The following is a 20020-nucleotide window of genomic DNA, read 5'->3' on the forward strand; positions in this document are numbered from 1 at the left end:
CGCAAGTGTCGCTCAGTGCTCTGAGTAATGATTAGATGCCTCTCCATCGCGTTTTAGAAGAATTCCTAGTGACAATTCTCTGCCAGTTGGGTTCTGCACACACTAAATGTGTAGGCGGCATATTGCTGTTCGACCTCAATCGCTGGATACATCCATTTAGTCATAGACGAGATAACTTCACCATCATAGTTAAGTATCTCTGCACTACACCAGTCCTGCACGGAGGTTTTCCATTTCGTGAAATATAAACCAGAGGTAAGCAATGAACTTATTTAGTATGTAAATAGCCCATTATATAGGGATTATAAATCCCGTCGATTTGCAGGTGGCACTTTGTTTTCGTTATCAAATTTTCATGAGCACGCGGCGATAACGTAATTACAAGCTTGATGTATCCTCACTTCATTTTCATAGCGCATGATTGGCGCCCACACAGAACTAATTGAATTTAATAGTTTCTCTCTTTTCTCTCTTTATAGTTAAAAGCATAATGTGTATGTGTTTGTGTGTGTATGTTATATTTGTTTATGTGTTTTTGTATATCAATGATTATTATGAATGTGTGTATGTGTATTATACACGTGCGTTGTGTGTGTATATGTGGAAGATGCTTCCTGCCCTTTTCTCGGTTCCGTGTGAGTAGAATATTATTTACAATTAAAATCGCAATAAAATAGTACACCTGTACTTGTATCCACTCGGGTCGTATACAGGGCCGGCGCAGTGTTTTCAAAAGTGTGGGGGCCCACTTCCGGGTTTCATGAGCTAACAAGCAAAAAAAAAAAAATAACAAAACAAAACAAAACAAAACAAAAAAGGTCCTCAGCTCATCTCTCCCCGTCCACTTCCGGGTTTCTTCAGCTGACAAGCAAAAGAAAAAAAAAAAAGGTCCTCAGCTCATCTCTCCCCGTCCACTTCTGGGTTTCTTCAGCTGACAAGCAAAAAAAAAAAAAAAAAAAAAAAAAAAAAAGGTCCTCAGCTCATTCTCTCCCCTCCCATTTCCGGGTGTTATAAAAAAAAAAAAGGTCTTCAGAGAAAACACATAACCCTACCGCCGCCATACTTCAAGATCTCTATCTATTTCTATTTTAGTGCCACTTACGTACTTCCGGGCTGAAAAAAGTGTGGGGGCCCAAAGTGATGACACCTTATGTATTCCTTTGTATGGTGCACAAAAAGTGTGGGGGCCCGAGCCCCCACGGCCCCCACGGCCGCGCCGGCCCTGGTATACATAACGTCGCTTTTTTATTCCACTTATCCAGGTGGCATCGTTGGCACGCAACATAACCAAGTTAAGTCGAAGACAGAGAAATCGAGACGAGAGGTTGACTTCGAATCTGACGTCGAGGAGTTCATTCGAAGATGGCGTTCCTCGAAAAGCTGGGAGCCATCATTGACGCTTATCAAAAGATGACGAACGAAGAGTTTGAGGTAAGGAGCCATTTCGTACTTCCACTTTGCGCATGAGCAGAAAAGGGTCATTGTACCAACAGGCATGTTGGTTTTCAAATTCACTGAGATGAGCATCTGCCATATAATGTTATTCATGCAATCCTTGTAAGTGATACTTGCCAGTACATCCACCTGACAGCAAGCCTTGAACTTGACAATATGAATTGAAAATAGTTTTTAATGCATTCAGTGCTTCCCCGACGGTTGATTGACGGACCATTCTGGTCACCTGGTCTAGGCAAGTTCATTCTTTGTTTGAACACGAATTCGATAAATTGGTACGTCGGGCAAACTTGATACAGGTGTCGCTTTAAAAACAAGTGAAGTCCCTAACCAACTGAGAATAAAGAAAGGTCATTAGGGGATGTACCAACGTGCACATGAGCTAATTACGAACTGGCTTATTATGTCCGGTGACACGTGTCCGTGTGTGTTTCGATGGTGTTGCTGATGTTGTATTACGTGACCATGATGCGAGCAGTACGTCACACATGCATGTCTCAAGGATAGGAAGGATTTTGTTGAAGAACTTATGATAGATCGACTTATTGGCCTAATTAAATGTCCGATTTACCTTTGGGAACAGTAATTCAAACATTTTTTTTCAAGGTATCACATTTGATGCATATAATGTAGGTCTGTTGTATCACAAAACATCCTACCATATAAAATGTTCACAACAAAGCCTAAAATATAAGGAGATATCACTATTTTTGTCATTAAACGATAAGTGTAGACGGTTTAGTCTGGCAACATTGTTATTATAACTATTGTTTACATTTTGTCTATTTAACAATACTTAATATTGATTTCAAATACGGATTCAAAATTTTACAATGGTTGTTTCTATCCCAAATTCACATTTTGGAACTATTTTAAAGCAGTGATGCTAGGTTTTTGTTTCATCTGCGGGTGGTAAATTATGCCTTTAATGGTTGTTACTCATTTTGTTCATCATATGTGAGAGCGCTGTGTGAAAATGGTGCACTGTGTGTGTCGGTATATGTTTGATTGTGTCTGTATAATAGCTGGATACGGAAAATAATACATGCATCTTTATAAATGTATTTTGTGAATGGTGTATTGACAATAATAGCGATTCGGAATTATTTTGTGTGTGTGTGTGTGTGTGTGTGTGTGTGTGTGTATGTGTGTGTGTGTGTGTGTGTGTGTGTGTGTGTGTGTATGTGTGTGTGTGTGTGTGTGTTTGTCTGTCTGTCTGAATTCTCTTCTTTCTGATATGTTGGGACCGTCATTTTTCCTTTGTAGCTTCACATAGTACTAGAAGTAGTTATAAAGTAAGAAACAGTAATAGTGGAAGCTCTCTAAGAGTGATAGTATAGTTGTAGTATAGTAATGTTGGAAGTATAGTTTAGTGAAGTAGTAGTGTAGAAGTAGTAGTAGTCATAGTATTATTATTATCGTTATTATTATTATTATTATTAGTAGTAGTAGTAGTAGTAGTAGTAGAATGTAGTAGTATAATAAGTAGAAGTAGTTGTAGTAGTAGTAGTATACCATTCTAGTAGCAGTAGCAGAAGTAGTAGTGGTTGTCGTGCTAGTGTATGAATTATAGTATTAGTAGAAGTAGTATACAGTAGTACAGCGGTTATAGCAATAGTTAGAGTCACGGTAGTAGTAGTAGGCATAGTAGTAGAATTAGTCGGTACCATTAATTATAGTCAAGGGCGCCGGAAGCGGGGGGGCAGGGGTGGCACTTGCCCCCCCAAACAAAACTCGTTTTGCCCCCCCAAAGTGCCCCCTGTAACAAATAATTAATCACTTATTTAAAGACCAAAATGAACAATAAAGGCATATTTCTTGTCTAAATGTTGTAATTTCATGACTGAAAATGCAAAATTTTCGCCCCTAACGGGGCGAAAATTATAATACACTAACAACATACATTATTGTATCTATACACTAATAGTAACTTAATTATGAGTAAAGTGTATAGATGGTAGCCTCGTGTCCTCGAGTGTGCCCGCTGAAACATACCTTAAGTAAATCTTACATTTTTCATTTTCTTCTTTGCTTTCCAGCAGTATAAGAATATTTTTTATTGTTCGAACAAGCTTTTAATGAGTACATTTCAGATAAATGGCAAAGTGAAAGTGGCTCGCTCGTTCTGCCCGTACTTATAGTAAAATGAAAAGTTTTCATAAGTTATTATCATAGTCCTTCGCAGTGATTCCTTTTACTATGTTTAATTCCTCAGAAATTTAATTCAAAATGCTCTATAAAAGCGACTTTTATACTCTGTTTTTACAAAAATTCCCTACCGCGGGAGGGGGTATCCCCCTCCCACACCCTCCCCCCGCTCGGTCGCTTCGCTCCCTCACCGAGGATCTCACACCATCACATTATTATGTACTCCCATATGTTATGATCATAGTCCTTCCAACTGATTTTTTCAATATCTTAATTCCCTAGAAATTTGCTTTTAAATGCTCTATAAACGCGACTTTTATACTCTGTTTTTACAAAAAGTCCCTACCGTGGGAGGGGGTTTTCCCCCTCCCACACCCTCCCCCCTCTCGGTCGCTTCGCTCCCTCGCCGAGGATCTCACACCATCACATTATTATGTACTCCCGTATGTAATAATCATAATCCTTCGCACTGATTATTTTTTACTATGTTTAATTCCTTAATTTTTTTTTAAATGGTCTATAAACGCGACTCTGTTTTACAAAAGCTCCCTACAGTGTTGTGTGTGTGTGTGTGTGTGTGTGTGTGTGTGTGTGTGTGTGTGTGTGTGTGTGTGTGTAGGAGGGGGTATCCCCTTTCCACCCCCCCCCCCCCCCGCTCGCTCGCTTCGCTCCCGCGCCGAGGATCTCACATCGTCACATAATGTGCCCCCGTCGAGATTTTGCCCCCCCAAAACCAGAAGTGTTCCGGCGCGCTTGATTATAGTGGTAGCAGTTATGGCATATCGTGTATAGTAGCAGTAATCAGTACAACGTGTAGAAGTTGAGGTATATAGTCGTTAGTAAATACGTAAGTTGTAGTATAGTATCAGGTATCAAGAAGAAGTGATGGTAATAATTACTATCATCGTCAACATTGACTACCATCGTCACTCTATACTCTTCGTCATGTGACATGGCAGGTTGAACACGGCGGCCGAAAATTCAGAATGAATGTGAGAGGTCGCGTCCACAGCCTGGACGAACTCTGGGTGTACGACGTCACTGCCACCGACCTCCACACGGGCGTGTCCGAGCAGGTGAAGCACTTCGAGCGCAGAGACGACGGCGTGCAGGCCGCCATCCGAGCCGTCTTGAAGATCCTCGAGGATCGCGGTCTCGTCGGAAGTGCTGGGGGCGTGGCCCAACGCGGCGCGGGAATACCCCTGCCGGCATCTTCCTCGCCTCTCAGCACCATAGCGGATAATCAGGCCAATCACCGCCAGGCAACATCAGGTATACACGCTCCAGCCATTTACCAGCGGTTTACATAATGGAAAAAAAAAAGACATTGACCCTATGATAAATCGAGTAAAACAAGACGGATAGCATTAAAAAAGGTCCCAAAATATCGATGATAGGTATAGAATAAGAAAGTCGCGTAATTTCACAGTTTCATATGTTTTTCGTCAAAAAGTGAACTGGTTTGTTACTACACATGCAAATGACAAGAGGCTATGATAGCATACAACTCTTCTATCGTTTATGCTAAAAAATAATGAAATGAAACACCCTTTTTGTTGCTTATAATGTATTATACCCCCCCCCCTCAATCGATGAAAGTTTTCTGTATCAATTCTTACAATCGTATTAAGAATGTATTCATTTGCCTAACTTTGCCTTGCAGTATGGACTGAATGTGACTTAATAATGCAACTATCTGAGGCTGATACATCATCAGTACTTCACATGCAAGACCCCAGAGGAAAAGAGCCAATTATAAATCATTGCTTATTCATGATATCTTTCCAGACAAATTGTTCCAGACGCTGCTGAATAAAGGTCTCATATCGGAAAATGACGTCAAGCCCCGCCCTTCACCGTCATCCCCTCCTCCGCCTCCTTCCAATCAGAATCATCCAGGTAACCATAGCGACGGAACACCCCGCCTACTTTCTTTCCGTGATCCCGCTATATGAATAGACAATGTTGAGCTGACTGACTCAAAATTGTCGTAACAGTACAGTAATGTTAAACTAACAGTGACAGTATGTATGGAAGGATGTGCTATTGTACATCAGCAAAATGAATCATAACCAATAGGTTATATCAATGTTACAACAGTGATATAGCTTCTAAAAGAGACTACCCCCCCCCCCCCCAAAAAAAAAGGAAGAAATGGCCGTTCTAAATGTACTTGTGACTATGTTATTTGAGATTTCTGTAATGTGAGGTTGAATAGATTGAAAGCTCGTAAATTCCAAGTATTATACTAATTCGACATTACAATGGCTGTGTCAAGTCAATGTATACAATCAGTGCTTATCTTTGATTGTTGCTTTATCTTGAATTCAGTAACTGTTGAACAGTCTGATAAATGAGACAGAAAATTTTTGATTAGATTTCTGTTTCAACTCCCAAGAATGACGTCGTTGAATAAACCACACCATGTGTATATAGTTAGAAATGTTCTCTTATGTTGTCGAAAGTCTCGCAAAACAATCTAATCTCGACAAGCGCGTATAATAGCCACTTAAACCTACTTGACGAATTGAAACGGCGTAGAAAATGCGATCATGGCGATGTATCAGGAAAGATATAGTTGAACTATTTAAAACACGTTTATAAATGTTTGTTTTGTAGTACTTTATTAGGTATTACACTAGTGTGTAAACGTCAGGAAAATCACTGTTCATCATGAAATTGTAGAGACAAAATGTCTTGTGATTAAAACAAAATATCGTCAATGACAGAGCAGAAGATTCCATTGAAACACACCTGCATTTGCAGATTTGAGTGACGTTGATACTTAGACAGTGAGTCTGAAACACGGAAGCAGACGAAAGAGGTTGGTTTAAAAACATTTTCAATCTTTCTGCCCACTTTTATGATGGATTGATGCTCCTGACTACCACAAAGCTGACCCTATGGTTGCCCAGCATAGCACTAATTGATGCGAGGAAATAGGATTCTTCGTTTTGAAATGTATTCAGAAGAAACAAATGCAGTGAATAAGCACTTCACTCAGTCACCCTAGACACATAACAATTGACATGATTTAATTGACGTGAATACCATATTTTCATTGCTCAGTTCAAACGACAACGGCAACCGGCCAACGACCCGGTAATCGCATCGAAATCGAGCCCGACGTCGATGGTCTCTACACAAATACGATACTACCAGCGGCCACCCCTCTTCCTTCAGACCTGGACAACGAAAATGTAATCTTTGGTGAAAACTTGACACAGCAAAATGAGAAAAAAAAAAAAAACGTTATTAGACATTGCAAATCCCTTTTTTAGCCTATTTCCTGTTATTTCGTGTGATTTCTTCTTAAACAATTGGAGACGGCAATATGCTGTTACGTAAGTTAGCGTAGAGTTGTAATGAAGATAGGCTGTGAAAACAAGGCAAACAGTTTAAAGCAAAATCTCTCAGGCTTTCGTTTTTCTTTGGTAATCATATTATATCAAAGTTGCATATCAAGGGAGTTCAATGTTTTGGTTATTATGCTCGATTATTTGGGTCTCGAACACTGTTTGTTACAAAACGCAAACAGGTCTTATTTTACTCTCCCTCTCTCACCTTCGATCTTAAATGAAAACTTGACAATCTGACTCATCTCATTAAACAGAAATCCTGTATTACCTCGGTGAGATGTAGATGTGGGATTGTTAAGTCCGTAAGATCAAACGTAACGTTAAAGGCCTACTGTGATTTCAGGCCTGTTAAGAACTGTTCAGAGCAGTTCGGCCAATCTATTTCACGATACATTTGCTATTAGGAGTTGTTTGAAACAGTCGAGCAATGAGGACAGAGCGATTGGAACCGAGTGATTGGGAGATACCAAGCAAGAGGAATCCGTCAGGGTGGTTTATGGACCAGAATTTTATCGCAATGAACATAAAATTGATGATATAAGAATATCGCAAATAACAGGTCAGGGATGATGTCTTTGTCATCGCGTCGCGTATATTGTTTCATCAATGTCCATTGTTAATTTGAAAACTATATTGTTTAGAAACTTCTCGGTTATTTGTCTCTCTAGTGGTAAAGGTCATTCCAAGTCGACTGCACGCCTCTGTTAGGCCTAAGTATGATTTATTTGTGAAAACACCTATCGATGATTTCAATTGGATCCATGATTTTCACTCTCCCCTCCCCCTCCCCTCCTCTCTCTTTCGTTGGACATTGCGGTGACTGGATGTCTCCGGGGTTTTTAGATGTACGTCACGTGGACGTCATCGTACAAGGGCGTGGCCTACATACTTAACAACAGCAATTTCCCTCACCTTCCTAAGGACAGTAGAGGAATGAGAAGAGGTTCGGAGATCGACGTCCGCAACGTTGAACACGTCTTCAGCCAGCTCGGCTACGAGCCTCTGGTATATTGCAATCTGACAAGAGACGTGAGTTGAACAAAGGGGTTTCCATCTCTGGTTTTTATTTCGCCCTAAGTAGAGAAAGGGCTATTTCTGCCAAACTAATGTCAGGTTTTGTTTTGTTTTGTTTTGTTTTTGAAACCTGTCTTGCTATCGTGAGCTGGTGCACCCGGCTACAGCACGGTGTATAATGTCGGTAGGTAGGCCTATTGTCGTGCTTTTTCAGCTTTCTTTACTGTCGATGACATCACGAATGAATGATTAAAACACGTATGTATGTTTAAAATGAAGTCAGGCCATAATTTGTTACATATTCTTTTTGTCCTTTTTAAAATTTGGTAGTACTTTTTTTTAGGAACTGTCTCAGTAGATAAAATTTTGGAGTTGTTTTGTTTTGTCTTTTGGTTTGGTTAATATTTTCTTTTTTCCTTGCTACAGCAGAAATAAAAATGACTTTTGAACTGTTGTCTTCGTTTTCAGGAGATCTTGTCATCTATCGAAGAGACTGTTCAGAAAATTAACGCTGAGGGCGAAAGACACAGTTCGGCTTGTTTTGTGCTTATGAGTCACGGTAATGAACACGGCGTGAGCGGCACAGACGCATCCCCGTACGACCAGCGGATCGTGTCCCGAGACGAGATCAAGGATAGGTTGACCGGGCGACGCTGCAGGGCCCTGCTGGGCAAGCCGAAGCTGATCTTCATCCAGGCATGCAGAGGAAGTGAGTAATTATTAAAATATATACTTTGGAAAAAAATCGCGACGTTTGGGTGAAGAAAACTACCAAGCAACTGGGCCAGACGTTACCCAAAACATTATGCTGCGTTTACACCGTGTTCCCGGCAACCAAGGCAGCCACGTTTCAGGCCACCGTGGACAAAACGGGATGGACGAGAAACAACGCATTGAGACGGTAAAGACAATCGTGACAGGCCGCGATTGCCGTGGATGCCATGTCAGATTTTTAAAAATGTCACATACACACACACACACACACACACTCACACACACACACACACGCACCCACACACACACACACACACACACACACACACATAAAAAATGCCTTAGCAGTCCCGGTGCTAATGAGGAATTTTGTATGCCGTGATAAAACTGGGTGACGCAACGAAGCACGACAGCACGTAATAGGCCGTAGCAAAACATAGAGGCGGTCCGTAGCCAGTGGTAGCGGGACGCGACGGAAAATATTGATAATCTAGCCTGACCAGACGCCGTGAGAATAGCGTCTGATAGCTATATGTTCACCGGGGTGAGGACTGGAACGAACAAGACTACAGAATGCGAAAGGAGGAAAACAAGAGAATGTCTCATCTACCCACGGCGCACTACACTTCGGGCAAGCAAGGATGCCGTGGCCGCCGGGAACATGGTGTAAACGCAGCTTTACCAGAACAATTCCAGAGTTGAACGTCAATACTAGTATTCTAACTTGGCATTAAGTTCGTGACAGTTTGACATCGCTGACCACAGACTCCACCCCATAAAAGAGACGAATATCGTAAAAATGCGTCATGAAACTTCCAGATAATTAAGTGGACTCCTCATTGTTTTCCTCCGAGCATTGATAATGTAACAAGTTTGGCTTGAAACTAAGTATACATGTTTTTAATTCGTAAATTCGTTAAGTTTCATCGTACAGTTAACCACCGTATACTCAAGATAATTTTTGCAATGTTCTTATCAAATGTCATGTTCTGGGAAAGTCGAAGCTGAAAGAAATCAAATTTCATTTCATTTCGTTTCGGATACAGCTGAAGCGGGCAGCTAGTCACCTTGTCCATTGATGGCAGTAAACTCCATTTCATTTTCAAGGGCAGTACATCGAACATGGTCGAAATTTGGGGGCAAAACTCATTACGTTTTATCATGTTTTAATCATCCAACATTTATATCATTTTAAAACGCCATAAATGATGTTCAGGATGGAATAAATCACTACATTAGTGATGGTAGTAGGAGAACTAGTTGTGATAATAATGGAATAATAATAATGATTTTCTCGTCGATATCGACAGATCAATTTACCCTCAACGCAGAAGAGCTCGACGCACTGATGTCGAGCGCGAAGACGAGGCGTGAAGAGTCAGACTTCGAGGTCGACTTTGTGCCGAGTTTCCGACCAGCTCCCTCGCTGACGCTGAATCTCGATGCGTCTAGAGTGGTCAACGACTTCGACGTGGACGGCGGAGGGGAACTGCCAAACAACGCCGATATGTTCGTGGCCAATGCGACGTCGAATGGTAAGGAACGACGTTGTGAAGTAATCTCCACATTGTAACCTGTGTCCCTTGAGCAACATGGTCCTGTCTGTTGGTAGTGGGGACTCTATGGTGTAGCGGATGAGGCCTTAACGAATCCTACCCGTTGCGCGAACGTTCCTGAAAGATGTATCTCCACGACACCCTGGTTGACCCAAGGTCATGAAGGTGCTAACGCGATGCTGGGATAAAAATAAGCTCGAAATTCAGGGACCTATGGCAGGATGATGCTTACAATAGGAAGGGGCTGCCACTTGTCAGAAAGACAATGACCATCAGAATAAAATCTTAGAAGCAAGATGATATCATGCCTCAATTTAAGCTTGTCACTCCATTCTATTTCATAATCAGAAAATAAAAATGACTAAATACATAATCTTAATGTATAAATCAATAAATCAATCAATATTTGTTCATTTGTTTATTTATACATTCACATCTAATAAACAGAGAGATAGAGAGAGAGAGAGGGAGAGAGAGAGAGAGAAATAGACTCAACGTAAAATATACACGATTTGATATCTAAAGCATACTTTTGGCTCTTTTTTATCCCCTTAAACATTGGACCGTGACCTCAGGTTATTACTCGATTCGGATGCGGCATGACGGGTCGTGGTTCGTCCAGGCTCTCGCCGAGGTCTTCCTCGCCAATGCGCACGTGGATGAACTCCACGAGCTGATGAGGAAGGTGGGTCGTGAATATGACTTAGCTATACATCAATTAGATGATAAGGATCGGTCCAGGGCAATTCCCCCCTGGGCAATGCCCCGGATCCTTCTCCTGACCCTAATCCTAATCCTAAACCTGAACCCAATCCTAACCCTAACCGAAACTCTTACCGTAGTAAAACCTAGTCCTAACTCTAATCTTTGCTCTAACCCTAAAACCTAACACTAACCATAATCTTTACTCTAACCTTATCACTATTGGGCATTTAGCTGGGGGTAATTGTTTGGGGGAGGGGGTAATTGCCCTGATACGGATAAGGATATATAAATGGTCTTCTTTACCCTGCGTAGTCTTTTCATTGTTACCACTGCTTTTCCAGAGGGCCCTGCCATTATTACCCCAGCGTTGCCAAGTACACTGTACCCGTCCTATATTAATACTCCTTGGTTGGGAGCTACATCATGGGTAATAACAAGCGTGTAATACGAAGACATAGGCATTTGATAGTCTCGAATTCGGGACCTCCGTTTGAAAGTTCTGCCCTCTGAACCACAGTGCCCCCACAGAGTCCTAACGGATGACAGTGGTGTCCTGATTTTTGTATGAAACTTCAGCAGCTACTCATGGCTGGGGCGCGCATTTATGAATGTGATGGCACACTGCGTAGGTCTCCGTACCTTTTGGAGGATAGATCAGTTTGTTAACGGAACATACGGAAGAATGCATCGGTATGCTTTGAATGTTATCGAGAGAGGTCGATTATTGACGAACAATCAGGCCACCAAGTGGACTAAGATGTCACACAGTACTCGTCATGGAAGTTTCTTGTTGTTCTCGAATTTAGTTTCATTGATATTTTGATTTCTCGTATGTATTGCAGCTTGATATTGGAGATGTAAGATCAAGAAAAATAACATCTTTATTTTCTTATTCTCCTCCTCATCCTCTTTCTTTATCTTCCTTCTCATTCTTCCTATTCTTCTTCACCTACTGCTACCACGAAACCCACTAACACTGATTACCATAACCTCGATATTTCGTTTTCTTCTTCCTTCTTCCTTTTCCCCTCCATCTTTTATTCCTCCACCAATCTCACCATCCATCTCGCTCTCTTCCTCCTCTTCATCATCATCCGTCTCAAAAATTCTACCTTCCATCCATTTTCTAATCTATGCTCCATACAAAGGTCACTCGCCTTGTTACGGAGCACTTTCAGTATACGCATGAACCTTTAGAGGCTGGAGCTCGCTCGTTCCAGGTCCGGCAGACGCCGGCGTATGAGAGTCAGGGGATGCGAAAGCGCTTCTACTTTTTCCCGAAGTACCCTCCGCAGTGAGCCGGGAGTATCTGGCTGGGAGATGGAACGATACTCATCAATCAGAATCTTGCAGCTAATAAAATACCAAGTGAAAAGGGGATATAGAGTGTAATATTCGTACTGCGTCATCATTCCCGAGAATGGGGAAATGAATTATAAAAACTACCTTTATGAAATGTATATCAGCCTGCATGCTCGTGATAACAACCATTATCATGAATTTGATTTGTAAAGAATTAAAGCATTGGGAGTTGAGATCTCATATTTCATTACGATTTCTGTGGATTTTATGTTTTATTCTTAAGTGATAATAGCGAGCTTTAGATCTGCGACGCGAATGCTCAGACGACGCTAATTAGGCAAGAGTGGTGTTCGGCACATGCGCGAGACAGGCTGTTTCCATTGTCTAACCTGGGAGGTGGCGTCGCCTTAGCGTTCGCGTCGCAGATCTAAAGTTCGTTATTTTCACATGGTAACGCGAATGTGTGTATATTCAGCACCATTTGGACCCGAAGGCTGAAGTGAAATGTGCTGAACCCTACTTAATACAACATGAGATGTATTGGCCAGAGTCATATTTCGTACATTCAAGAAAAGAAATATGTGTGATATTGAATGCTTGAAAAGTGACTTCAGTCGATACATCAAATACGTGTCTGACTATACATTATTAAATTTAGTGTGGTATGATACAATGATAAATGCAAAATACATGTATACAGAAGAGAACAATGCAGTTCTCCATGTCAGAGTACACGAAGAAGAATTTCTGAAATTGCCAAACAAAGAATGAATGAAAGGTGAACGTTATCTTCTCTCTACTACCATACAGAGAAAATTATCGTAACTATTTTCTTCATTGGTAACTGTTATATCTCATCCAATGTCCTGCTGATTTACTCTCTCTTTGTTCATTGAAAACAATAATTAAATTCTTCTTTTTGGCATTTAATCATATTCCACACAAGTCTTGTTTAGTGCAATTCCATCTAACATGGCGGTTACGCGTAGTCGACTTTGGTAATGTCAGATTTTTTTTTTCGAAAGAATCCTTTTGTGAGAATAAAAATCATGATTTTTGTATCATTTGTATTGAACAACTCATGAATGTATGAAATATATTATATATCTTGTATACAAGAATAAGTGTACTCGAGGTCAATACTTACCTTGTTCTTTGAAGGAATTCGTGTCCACGTAGTTCCCCAGTAAATGTGTGATTCTGTGTGCCACGTGTGCATGAATAATGCACTAACTGTACTACAATGTAGTATATATTTGAGCAGAGCAGAAATTAGTGTAGTACTGATTAAGATAGCCTCCCTTTTTAATAACTTTTCTCTCTACAGGTATTATTCTTTATCTCCACTGTTCTCTACCTCTACTAATTTCTATCTTCACTCTGCTAATCTTTATCTCCACTATTCTCTACCTTTACTAATCTCTATCTCTACTAATCTCTATATACTCAGTAATCTGTCCCCACTTATCTCTCACTAAACTCTCTTTACTAATATCTTTAATCACAGATCTCTATCTCCACTAATCTATCTTCGCTTTAAATATCTATCTTCACTAATCTCCACTAATCTTTCTTCACTAATCTCTATCTCCCTATCTCCACTAATCTCTAGCGTAAAGGAAAGACAAAAACACAGAGCTTTATCCATTGACTGGTTTCACAAGATTTGTATTTCTTTAAAATCAATACATCGATTTGTAAGATTCACTTTATTCATTATAATTATCTCGGCTTATTTTTCACTTGATATGACTTTTTCTTTTCTGTCTTGTTTTGAACGAAAGCACATACTCTACAAAGATGACGACTGTGAAATCAACACACCATAACCCGTGAAAATATGCGTCCAAGTGTTGTAAAGTACAAACAACGGAGAAACACACAAAAGCATTGTGTCCATTCGATACAAGTCACAGTTTAAGACACACAATCCATATTGTTACAGATGCTGCTACCATTAAAACTATTTAAAAAAAGATAAAAACAAAAACAAAAAATAATCAAGCCATTACATGCAATGTTCATCAACAAAATTCATCTGCGATTTGCATATGGAAAAAAAAAAGAGAATATGGTAAATAAACCATATGTCTGTATACAGAGAATATATGAACATAACAATCAAGGTATAATGACTGTATTCTCACCACAGAGAGGAGAAAAGAAACTGGTGACTTGAACAAAGACTATCAAATAAAGCTGTGACATTCACATGTAATGCTGCTGGTCGAAGATTTAAAAACCACCGATTGTGTTGGTTGGTGCGGGACAACTGACAAAATTGAAAAAGCAAATGTTGCAGTCGTAACAGATCATGACAGGAATCTTAGTATGACGTGGGATTTCTTTTGAAGACATACAAGAAACATCTTAGAACCACATCAATTTTCAGCAAAAAACAAAAAACGAAAAAAAAAAAACATTTTAGACGCATAAAAATCAAAATCAGGCTCATTAAAATTACACGCTTTTTTCTCTGTATCCCAGATAGGTTCCATTGCCTAAGACAGCTGTTCCGGGGCGAAAATCGGTGAATAATCGATCAGTTTTAACTCGCGATTTCTCATGGAGCGAATATCTTTTAAAAGTCACATTGATAATATGTTTCAGGAGACATTTTCATAATACTATCATTTTCCTGATCAAAATCTCTTGTTCTTTGTTTTTTTAAGGTCCTAAATGCGATCCAGAGAATTATCGATCTGCACGCCTTACCATTGCTCTCTGCAAAATAATGGAAGTACAACGCTTATTTGGGAATCACTAATGGCCCATCTCAAAATCAATTGTCTGAAAGGAAACCAAAACGCAAAGAGCAATGTGGATTGATTTAAAGCAGCAATATTATTAGAACACATCAGTGAAAATTTGAAGAAAATCGGACAATCGATGCAAAAGCGTTTTTATATATTTATGTGAGTGCACTACTGTATCGGTAAGTGTTGGTAAATAACTTTCAGCAAGGACCTGTCCAGATTAAGTTGTACAACTCCACTGACAATTCTGAGCAGATAACCACTGCTACAATGATAAAGAAAATACACACAAACAAACATACAAACAAAGGAAACCAAAAAAAAAAAAAAAAACATTGATATGGTCTTCTTTATCCAAGGATGGCTCTTTAGTTTAGCAGGGGAGAAGTTGGGAGGTATAAAACGGGGATAAACCAACGGTTCAAATCTTTGAAAATACTTCTGTTGATATCCTGATTTTTATTTTTCTTGCAAGTCATGTTTACATCTAACAATGAATGGTAAAAGTTTTCCATGACATTTAATGACAAAATTACGGGTTGTGAAATGTTCCTAACATGAATACAGCTTAATGGGACTGGATTATAGACGGCTCTGGTGACGCGTGTTGTAATGGCGCCGCCGCGTCATAACAACACACGTCGCCAGAGCCGTGGCAATTATAATTCATCTATTCATTAATCATCTACATTCATAGCCACACCAAAGTAGGACCCACGACATAAGCACCCATAAAATTACGCATCCAGAACTGTACTTCCATGATATACATAAATATAATGTAGTTTTGTTTGCACATCGAGGAGCTTCAAGATGAAGCTATTAACAGTAGTTCATGCGTGAGCTTTTAGTGAGGTCACAGAAGTTCGGGCAGCTGTGTTCAGGCAGAGTGTCGTCATGAATGGTTATATAAATAGCTGCTGGGGGTGAGCCTCGCCTTCTTCCATACTCCGCGAATTCACATCATGATAGCATCGTTGTCATGTGGTTGTCGCAGCATATAGTGTCCTAGCTGCACACTTTGGCGGTGTGTTGCTGTACGAAGTCGATCGCTGGAGACTTCATTCTCCACACACTTCTTTTCCCATTAAGTTACAGCATTAATGCCGCTGGTATTTTCCATTTTGCAGATTATAAGCCAGAGGTAAGCGATGAAGAGCCTTTTTGAGTTTGTCACTTTTTAATTCTATGCTCGTGACCCTTTGCTTTCGTGATCAAATATTATGAGCGTGCAGCGACGACGAGGTGAAATGCATCATCATTTCATTGCGTACGTAGGTCTACTGCGTACTGGTACATTACTTTTTTGTTCTGACCCCTGCTTTTTTGTTTATCGTTGTTGAGTGAGTGCGCTATCCAGCCGTATTTATCATGTGTAATTACATCATAATTATAGTAGTAATTCACGTTTGGTTTTTATTTTGACGGAAATATCACCTAAACCTTCTAGCATCAGATTGAATTTCTCTCTCCCTATACCTCTCTTCTGCAGTGCAAGTAGTGGTTATGGCGCATAAACGTGAAACGGCCGCAGGACGTCGGTTGTATGCGAGGAAGCATCGAGATATTAACTCCTTTGGCCAATATTGCTTTAATAGCATGGTAGTGGTATACCCGAAGCCACTCCGCGCCGCTATCTTACCGCACATCCATACACTTGCATACTATACGGAGAGCCCTATGCACATCAAGCGATCTTGGTGACAGCTTCTTTTTTTTTTTTCTCGAAAATTATACATTGTAGTTAAATACTTGCATGTCTTATATAAAGCGTGCGTGTACTGCAAAAAGTCCGGTGTTAGATATGAAACACCTCGGTGGTGTTAGATTTCCGGTGCTCATTTATGGTATAAGATTAACACCTCCGGGTGTCATTCAAAAATATAAAATTGTGTTTTGAAAAGTTTCTTAGTTACCATTCTTCTTGTTGACTTTGAACTTCAACAAGACGATCAAGAATTTTCCGTTAAAGTAGGCCCCACTTGATTAAAAAAAAAAAAAAAAGGTGTGAAGACATTTATATACACCAAAGTAACACCTGTTGGTGTGGTCTCCTATTGAAGTTGGACCATTGACATTAACACCAGCAATATCAAATCAACACCATGCGGTGTCATTGTTGAATTAACACTAGCTCAGTGTCAAAAATTTCACCGGCTACAGTGTCAAATTAACACCACAAAGTGCCAGGTGAACACTTTTCAACACCATCACAACGTAATTTCTACACATGTGGGTATTGTATGGTCCTGTATTGACACTTGGTCGGTGCATGGAGCTAATTTATTAGCTCCATGGTCGGTGTTACATTTAATACCCATGGTGTTTTTAAATCTAACACTGATGTTTTTGCAGTGTGCTAACATGGCGACCGGCGATGGCTTGTGTACAGCGTGAATTGGCCAATGCGATGTCTAAATACTTTCTCTGGCACCGCGGGTCTGGTACCTGAGGTATGATAGTCTAGTTCTGGACCCTTTTTATCGATTCTTTTTTAGCTGACTATACGCGTTATTCCGAGTGAGGGCGCGATCCCGAGAACTGCGCAACCGAAGAAAAAGGTCCTTTTTCGGCGAAAAAAAGAATCGATAAAAAGGGTCTAGAGCTAGACAAGAGGTATGATAGCGCAGGACCCGTGGAACTGGGGGAGAAGAGAAGAAAAGAAGAATAGAAGAAAAGGGGGATCACAACCTCCAGGAAGTTCAATTTCCATAGATTCCGCCCTTAAGTTTAAGCGGGGGCGGGGATGGGGGTGGGGTGACCATAATGCCCTCCCCCTTGTAGTGATCTGTTGATGTGGTCCCCATTTATAAGAAAGGTCCTAAATGCGACCCAGAGAATTATCGACCTGACGTACGCCTTACCATTGCTGTCTGCAAAATAATGGATATGCAACCCTTGTATGTAGGGTATCAATAATGGTCCATCTCGAGACCAATTATCTTAAAGATATCATATAGTTTTGGTTGACACCTAATTTCAGGTTTCTAACATTTTTGTGTGAGATGATGAGAAACCTTTTATAAAATACGAAAGGGCATGTAATTCCAAGAAGAAATCATTTTTTTTTAATGAAAATTGGTTTTGAAATGGCTGAGATATCCAAAAAGTGCGATCCTAATGAAAAGGTGGAACCCACCTTTTATGGCAATCCCTTTGTTTTATTTTGTTTTTGGATGTTTCAGCCATTCCAAAACCGATTTCCATAAAATTAACTTTGAATTCCTCTTAGAATGCTATGTTCTGTACTATTTTAAAAGTGGTTTCTTGGTATCTTGCAAAAAGTTAAAAACCCAATACTCATCTCCACCAATACTATACCATCTCTTTAACTCTTATACCCCTCATTAGCATGGGTTTAGGATAGGGAAATCTTGTGCTACCCAATTGCTGGAAGTTACTAGTGACTGGAGTGCTACCCTTAAAGTGAAAAAAAAAAGTTTTTATTTTGATCGTAGAAAAGCCTTTAACAGTGTTCCAGCTTAGGATCATTCGTGGATATGGAATTAGAGGGAAAATCTGAAAGTGAATTAAAAGCATTTCCCCTTCATCGCAGTCAAAGGATAATCATAATAATTATAGCAGATGCAGCCGTTTCACGTGAAAGTAAAGTAACGATTGGAATTCCTCAGTGAAGTGCTATATCGGACCACTTCTCTTTGTCATCTTTCAATGATATCAATGTCCTATATACAAAATATGAAATGTGTGTGTTTGTGGAGGGAGAGGCTGGAGGATGCAGCCCTCACTGAGCAACCACCCTCCTCCTCGTTTCATGATCCATCCCTACTGGAAAGATCACAGTGTCCCACAGTGTGTTCATAGTACTGTCACATAGTCGACTATGTGAAAACGTTCGAATTTAACAGCGTGGAGATGATATCACACTGTGGTTTGGCTTTCACAGAGTGTTCACATGGTAATGTTCTGTGTCACACTGTGAATTGATGATTCCCAATGTGTTCAAACTGATAAAACGCTCGAATTTAACAGTGTGAAGAGATTTCAGAGTGTGTTCACATTGTGTTCACACTGTGTTTCTCACACTGTGGGACACTGTGTTCTTTCCAGCAGGGACTGCCCATGGATTAGAAATCAGATTGCGATTGAAATCACAGTAAAAATAGTAAAATGTATATGGCACTCGGGCCATAATGACGTTTCATCAAGTGTTCTCCCATACTCAGGTGGCATCGTAATTGGCAGAATCCAATAATCGAGGAAAAAGAGGAAGTATAGTGTTGCAACGAGATCGAGAGTCCTTTTCAGACGTCGAGAAGATCACTTATAGATGGCGTTCCTCGGAAAGCTCGCTGAAATTCATCAAAAGATGACGAACGAAGAGTTTGAGGTGTGTTTCCAATGTTAAAGGTGAACTGGGAACAATCGATTAATTCATTTAATTGATTCATATAAAGGGATCCAAATTCGAGAGTGAATTTCACATTTTCATCTTCCATGTCTTCTTCTTGAAAACAATTACGATGGATTTTTACCAAACTTGGAAAGTAACTCTCCTAGGGGAATAGGATCTTAATGTGTTTGAATGGATACCATGCTCCCCTGGGGACCCCAGGGGCCCCAAACTTCCTAAATTAACGAACATTCAATAATATTGTCTAGAATCAAAAGTGATAGAGCTTTAAGTTTTTCAAACTGTATAGTTTTTCAAACTGTATAGTTGTTGTTTTGTTGTTTGTTTTTTTAATTTAAAAATATCAAACAGTTGACAGCGCTTCCGAACCTCTGCGCCGGTTTGGTGATCTTTTGTAGACTAAAATTCGAATGCTGAACGTTGCCATTTCTTTTCGACATTTGCATCCTTCGCAAGTATATTCGCGTGTTCCGTAAAAACAACCCTATATACAGGGTCACACTATCCTGAAGTTGAGCAAAGATGGACATAAAATACGATAAAGGAAATTATCAAATTTGGGTCTGATAGCACATGCATAAACATCGGGTTATTCATGAAGGGATAGTTTCTCAGGTTGTCAATAAGATATCGTAA

The 20020-nt window shown here is 40.1% G+C and overlaps 1 protein-coding gene across 1 annotated transcript; it reads left to right on the top strand.

Moving 5' to 3' along the window:
- Positions 1 to 202: 202 nt before the first annotated feature.
- LOC140240083 (cell death protein 3-like) lies at positions 203 to 12714 on the top strand. Its single transcript, XM_072319891.1, has 10 exons — positions 203 to 255; positions 1263 to 1431; positions 4563 to 4875; positions 5392 to 5502; positions 6673 to 6803; positions 7806 to 7991; positions 8445 to 8685; positions 10001 to 10225; positions 10822 to 10931; positions 12100 to 12714. Exons 2-10 carry the CDS (start codon positions 1363 to 1365, stop codon positions 12247 to 12249), a joined length of 1536 nt encoding a protein of 511 aa, XP_072175992.1. The 5' UTR covers positions 203 to 255; positions 1263 to 1362; the 3' UTR covers positions 12250 to 12714.
- Positions 12715 to 20020: the final 7306 nt, after the last annotated feature.

This window comes from Diadema setosum, chromosome 16 (assembly GCF_964275005.1).
Source record: "Diadema setosum chromosome 16, eeDiaSeto1, whole genome shotgun sequence".
NCBI lineage: Eukaryota > Metazoa > Echinodermata > Echinoidea > Diadematoida > Diadematidae > Diadema > Diadema setosum.

Excerpts from the sequence above, each read along its gene's own strand:
- LOC140240083 (XM_072319891.1), top strand. The coding sequence starts at position 1,363 with ATGGCGTTCCTCGAAAAGCTGGGAGCCATCATTGACGCTTATCAAAAG. Across the intron at positions 6,804-7,805 it reads CAGACCTGGACAACGAAAAT|ATGTACGTCACGTGGACGTC; the intron begins GTAATCTTTGGT and ends CGGGGTTTTTAG. Across the intron at positions 10,226-10,821 it reads GGCCAATGCGACGTCGAATG|GTTATTACTCGATTCGGATG; the intron begins GTAAGGAACGAC and ends CCGTGACCTCAG.